We start from the raw sequence: 5,841 nt of genomic DNA on the forward strand, positions 1-5,841 counted from the left end.
TTGGTGGAGTACTCGAAACAGCGCAACAGGGCACACAGGTCTCGCATGGAGGCCCAGTCATTGGTGGTGAAGTGGTGCTGTTCCGCAGTGCGACTGACCCGTGAGTGCTGCAGCTGAAACTCCACTATGGCCTGCTCCTGCTCGCACAGTCTGTCCAGCATGTGCAAGGTGGAGTTCCACCTGGTGGGCACGTCGCATATGAGGCGGTGAGCGGGAAGGCCGAAGTTACGCTGTAGCGCAGACAGGCGAGCAGCGGCAGGATGTGAACGCCGAAAGCGCGAACAGACGGCCCGCACTTTATGCAGCAGCTCTGACATGTCGGGGTAGTTGTGAATGAACTTCTGCACCACCAAATTCAGCACATGCGCCAAGCAAGGGATGTGCGTCAAACCGGCTAGTCCTAGAGCTGCAACGAGATTTTGCCCATTATCGCACACCACCAGGCCGGGCTTGAGGCTCACCGGCAGCAACCACTCGTCGGTCTGTTGTTCTATACCCCGCCACAACTCCTGTGCGGTGTGGGGCCTGTCCCCCAAACATATGAGTTTCAGAATGGCCTGCTGACGTTTACCCCAGGCTGTGCTGAAGTTGGTGGTGAAGGTGTGTGGCTGACTGGATGAGCAGGTGGAAGAAGAGGAGGAGGAAGCCGAGTAGGAGGAGGAGGCAACAGGAGGCAAAGAATGTTGCCCTGCGATCCTTGGCGGCGGAAGGACGTGTGCCAAACAGCTCTCCGCCTGGGGCCCAGCTGCCACTACATTTACCCAGTGTGCAGTTAGGGAGATATAGCGTCCCTGGCCGTGCTTACGGGTCCACGTATCTGTGGTTAGGTGGACCTTGCCACAGATGGCATTGCGCAGTGCACACTTGATTTTATCGGATACTTGGTTGTGCAGGGAAGGCACGGCTCTCTTGGAGAAGTAGTGCCGTCTGGGAACAACATACTGTGGGACAGCAAGCGACATGAGCTGTTTGAAGCTGTCTGTGTCCACCAGCCTAAATGACAGCATTTCATAGGCCAGTAGTTTAGAAATGCTGGCATTCAGGGCCAGGGATCGAGGGTGGCTAGGTGGGAATTTACGCTTTCTCTCAAATGTTGGGAGATGGAGAGCTGAACGCTGCCGTGTGACATGGTTGAGATGCTTGGTGACGGAGGTGGTGGTGTTGGTGGTACATTCCCTGTTTGCTGGGCGGCAGGTGCCAACGTTCCTCCAGAGGTGGAGGAAGAGGCCGAGGCGGCAGCAGCAGAAGAGGCCGAGGCGGCAGCAGCAGAAGAGGTAGCAGGGGGAGCCTGAGTGACTTCCTTGTTTTTAAGGTGTTTACTCCACTGCAGTTCATGCTTTGCATGCAAGTGCCTGGTCATGCAGGTTGTGCTGAGGTTCAGAACGTTAATGCCTCGCTTCAGGCTCTGATGGCACAGCGTGCATAACCACTCGGGTCGTGTCGTCAGCACATTGTTTGAAGAAGTGCCATGCCAGGGAACTCCTTGAAGCTGCCTTTGGGGTGCTCGGTCCCAGATGGCGGCGGTCAGTAGCAGGCGGAGTCTCTTGGCGGCGGGTGTTCTGCTTTTGCCCACTGCTCCGTCTTTTGCTACGCTGTTGGCTCGGTCTCACCACTGCCTCTTCCTCCGAACTGTGAAAGTCAGTGGCACGACCTTCATTCCATGTGGGGTCTAGGACCTCATCGTCCCCTGCATCGTCTTTCACCCAGTCTTGATCCCCGACCTCCTGTTCAGTCTGCACACTGCAGAAAGACGCAGCAGTTGGCACCTGTGTTTCGTCATCATCAGAGACGTGCTGAGGTGGTATTCCCATGTCCTCATCATCAGGAAACATAAGTGGTTGTGCGTCAGTGCATTCTATGTCTTCCACCGCTGGGGAAGGGCTAGGTGGATGCCCTTGGGAAACCCTGCCAGCAGAGTCTTCAAACAGCATAAGAGACTGCTGCATAACTTGAGGCTCAGACAGTTTTCCTGATATGCATGGGGGTGATGTGACAGACTGATGGGGTTGGTTTTCAGGCGCCATCTGTGCGCTTTCTGCAGAAGACTGGGTGGGAGATAATGTGAACGTGCTGGATCCACGGTCGGCCACCCAATTGACTAATGCCTGTACCTGCTCAGGCCTTACCATCCTTAGAACGGCATTGGGCCCCACCAAATATCGCTGTAAATTCTGGCGGCTACTGGGACCTGAGGTAGTTGGTACACTAGGACGTGTGGATGTGGCAGAACTGCCACGTCCTCTCCCAGCACCAGAGGGTCCACTAACACCACCACGACCATGTCCGCGTCCTTTACTAGATGTTTTCCTCATTGTTATCGTTCACCACAACAACAAAAATATTATTTGGCCCAATGTATTGAATTCAAATTCAGGCCTTTTTTTACAGACACCTAACACTATCTGGCTATCTATTTAGGTACCGTATTACACTAATACAGGCACAGCAGTAACCACAGATTTAGCTGACTATGAATTTAAGGCCTAGTATTTAGGCGCTGGGTGACAGGTATACGTTTACGGATAGAATTAGACTGGGATATGCACAGTAGCGTGTGTGTCAAGTTATTGAGAATGACCCTATCAGCACCTTGATTCTAATATACCCTTTTAGGGATAAATTTAAAGTAGGCCTGATACAGCAGAAACCACTAATTTAGAGAATTGCTAAATTGGGAATTGTATTTCAACCCAGAACAAAAACTGTGCTTTGACGGACACTAAATAACTTGCCCAGCCACAGCAATAACCACAGATTTAGCTGACTATAAATTTGAGGCCTATTATTTAGGCGCTGGGTGACAGGTATACGTTTACGGACAGAATTAGACTGGGATATGCACAGTAGCGTGTGTGTCAAGTTATTGAGAATGACCCTATCAGCACCTTGATTCTAATATACCCTTTTAGGGATAAATTTAAAGTAGGCCTGATACAGCAGAAACCACTAATTTAGAGAATTGCTAAATTGGGAATTGTATTTCAACCCAGAACAAAAACTGTGCTTTGACGGACACTAAATAACTTGCCCAGCCACAGCAATAACCACAGATTTAGCTGACTATAAATTTGAGGCCTATTATTTAGGCGCTGGGTGACAGGTATACGTTTACGGACAGAATTAGACTGGGATATGCACAGTAGCGTGTGTGTCAAATTATTGAGAATGACCCTATCAGCACCTTGATTCTAATATACCCTTTTAGGGATGGATTTAAAGTAGGCCTGATACAGCAGAAACCACTAATTTAGAGAATTGCTAAATTGGGAATTGTATTTCAACCCAGAACAAAAACTGTGCTTTGACGGACACTAAATAACTTGCCCAGCCACAGCAATAACCACAGATTTAGCTGACTATAAATTTGAGGCCTATTATTTAGGCACTGGGTGACAGGTATACGTTTACAGTCAGAATTAGACTGGGATATGGCCCACAAATAACCACACTATTGATGGTTAAATGCACTTGGTGTGACAGCTTGACCCTGATGTAGGATATAGCCAAAAAACAACCACACTATTGAGGGTTAAATGCACTTGGTGACAGGCTCAGCTTGCCCCTGATGTAGTATATGGCCAAAAAATAACCACACTATTGATGGTTAAATGCACTTGGTGACAGCTTGACCGATGTAGGATATAGCCAAAAAACAACCACACTATTGAGGGTTAAATGCACTTGGTGACAGCTTGACCGATGTAGGATATAGCCAAAAAATAACCACACTATTGATGGTTAAATGTACTTGGTGGCAGCTTGTGCTGGCGCACCACAAGACACAAAATGGCCGCCGATCACCCCAGAAAAAAGTGAATGGAAAACGCTCTGGGCAGCCTAAAAACAGTGAGCTATTGAATATCAGCAGTTCAATAATCCACAGCTGCAGATCGATCACTGAATGAAGTCTTTTGGAGGAGTTAATCACTGCCTAATCTCGCCCTAACGTCGCAGCTGCAACCTCTCCCTATGCTGATCAGAGCAGAGTGACGGGTGGCGCTACGTGACTCCAGCTTAAATAGAGGCTGGGTCACATGCTGCACTGGCCAATCACTGCCATGCCAATAGTAGGCATGGCTGTGATGGCCTCTTGGGGCAAGTAGTATGACGCTTGTTGAATGGCTGCTTTGCAGCCTTTCAAAAAGCGCCAAGAAAGCGACGAACACCGAACCCAAACCCGGACTTTTACGAAAATGTTCGGGTTCGGGTCCGTGTCACGGACACCCCAAAATTCGGTACGAACCCGAACTATACAGTTCGGGTTCGTTCATCCCTAGTTATAAGTTTTTTTTGTTTTTTTTTAAGATCGGACCCTATTGTACACTCTGACACACTTTTTGATGGTATAGTTTTGTTATGCATCAGCTCTAGGTAAAATACAATGTTACAGCAAACCCCATGTTGTGTAGGTCCTGCAACCCAATCCTATTCACTGGTTGATATACCAAGAAGCGCAATTGGTTAGGATTGGTGATGATTGGTGATGTGTCTGAAAGCCATTCTCATGATCTGTGATGAGTTCCAGAAGTTAAACCACCACTAATGAGATATTAATGTCATGTAGAAAAACGCCAAACATTGGTTAATACATTTCATGTGCATGGTAAAAATCAAGGCGGAGGTGAGTAAACATTTGGTTAGTTTTTCCAAACCATGTTTCTTATGTCAATAGTTTGATCTCTTAAAAAAAGTCTAATTTTGACGGTGTCTTTGACTTCCTTGTTTCTCATGCTGTAGATAATGGGATTCAACATTGGAGTTACCGCTGTATATAGAATAGACATGGCCTTGCCTATGTCAGGAGAGTATGCAGAACGAGGTTTCAGGTACATGAAGATGATAGTCCCATAGTATAGAGACACAACAGTGAGGTGGGAGGCACATGTGGAGAAAGCTTTTTCTCTCCCTTGTGAGGAACGGATCTTAAAGATGGTGAAGATGATCTGGATATATGAAATTAATGTCAGAAGGAATGCATACATGATAATGAACATTGCCGCAACGTACATGACTATTTCATTGGTACGGGTATCTTTGCAGGAGAGGGTAAAAAAAGGAGGCATTTCACAGAAGAAATGGTTAACATGATGAGATTTACAAAAGGGTAGTTGGAAAGTGAGGGGCGTATGAATAGTGGCATTACCGAAGCCAACACCCCATGACATGGAAGCTAAGCAAGCACACATCTTCTTGTTAATAATTGTTTTGTAGTGCAATGGTCTACAAATGGCTGCAAATCGATCATAGGCCATGACAGCAAGAATGACACACTCTGTGGCTCCCAATGCCATGTGGAAATACATTTGAAGTGCACATCCCACCAGAGAAATACTTCTGTCTTTAGATAGAGTATTTATTAAAATTTTAGGCACAATGGTGGAGGAGAAGCAGATGTCAATTGTGGAGAGATTAGTCAAGAAGAAGTACATGGGAGTATGAAGCTTTGAGTTGGTCCTCACCGCGATGATCAGTAGAACATTCCCCGACAGTGTTAACATATACATTATCAAGAACACAATAAAGCACATGACCTGAAGATACGGGACATTGGACAGACTAAGAAGGATGAATCCTCCTGTAGATGTTTGATTTGAGTCTTCCATTAGATGTTCTTCAGCTTGTGAATGGTAGCTAAGAGATAAAACAGTTAAAAGTTCCCGTGGTTAATTTTTTATGTATTCTTACTGAAGAGGACTGGTTTAGCATTCTTCTAAGTAGAAGGTCTACATCATTATTATTCTGGTCTTCAAACCTTAGAGGAACAACACATCCTAGCTCAACCTTATTCAACAGTCTGACTTTAATGTCATAGTTATCCTCCTATTCATCCCCATACAATTC

General features: G+C 46.7%; 1 protein-coding gene across 1 annotated transcript; it reads right to left on the minus strand.

Moving 5' to 3' along the window:
* Positions 1 to 4,637: 4,637 nt before the first annotated feature.
* LOC122921425 (putative olfactory receptor 2W6) lies at positions 4,638 to 5,603 on the minus strand. The gene has a single exon (XM_044271402.1). It carries the CDS (start codon positions 5,601 to 5,603, stop codon positions 4,638 to 4,640), a length of 966 nt encoding a protein of 321 aa, XP_044127337.1.
* Between the last annotated feature and the right edge of the window lie 238 nt (positions 5,604 to 5,841).

Source organism: Bufo gargarizans, chromosome 11 (assembly GCF_014858855.1).
Source record: "Bufo gargarizans isolate SCDJY-AF-19 chromosome 11, ASM1485885v1, whole genome shotgun sequence".
Lineage (NCBI taxonomy): Eukaryota > Metazoa > Chordata > Amphibia > Anura > Bufonidae > Bufo > Bufo gargarizans.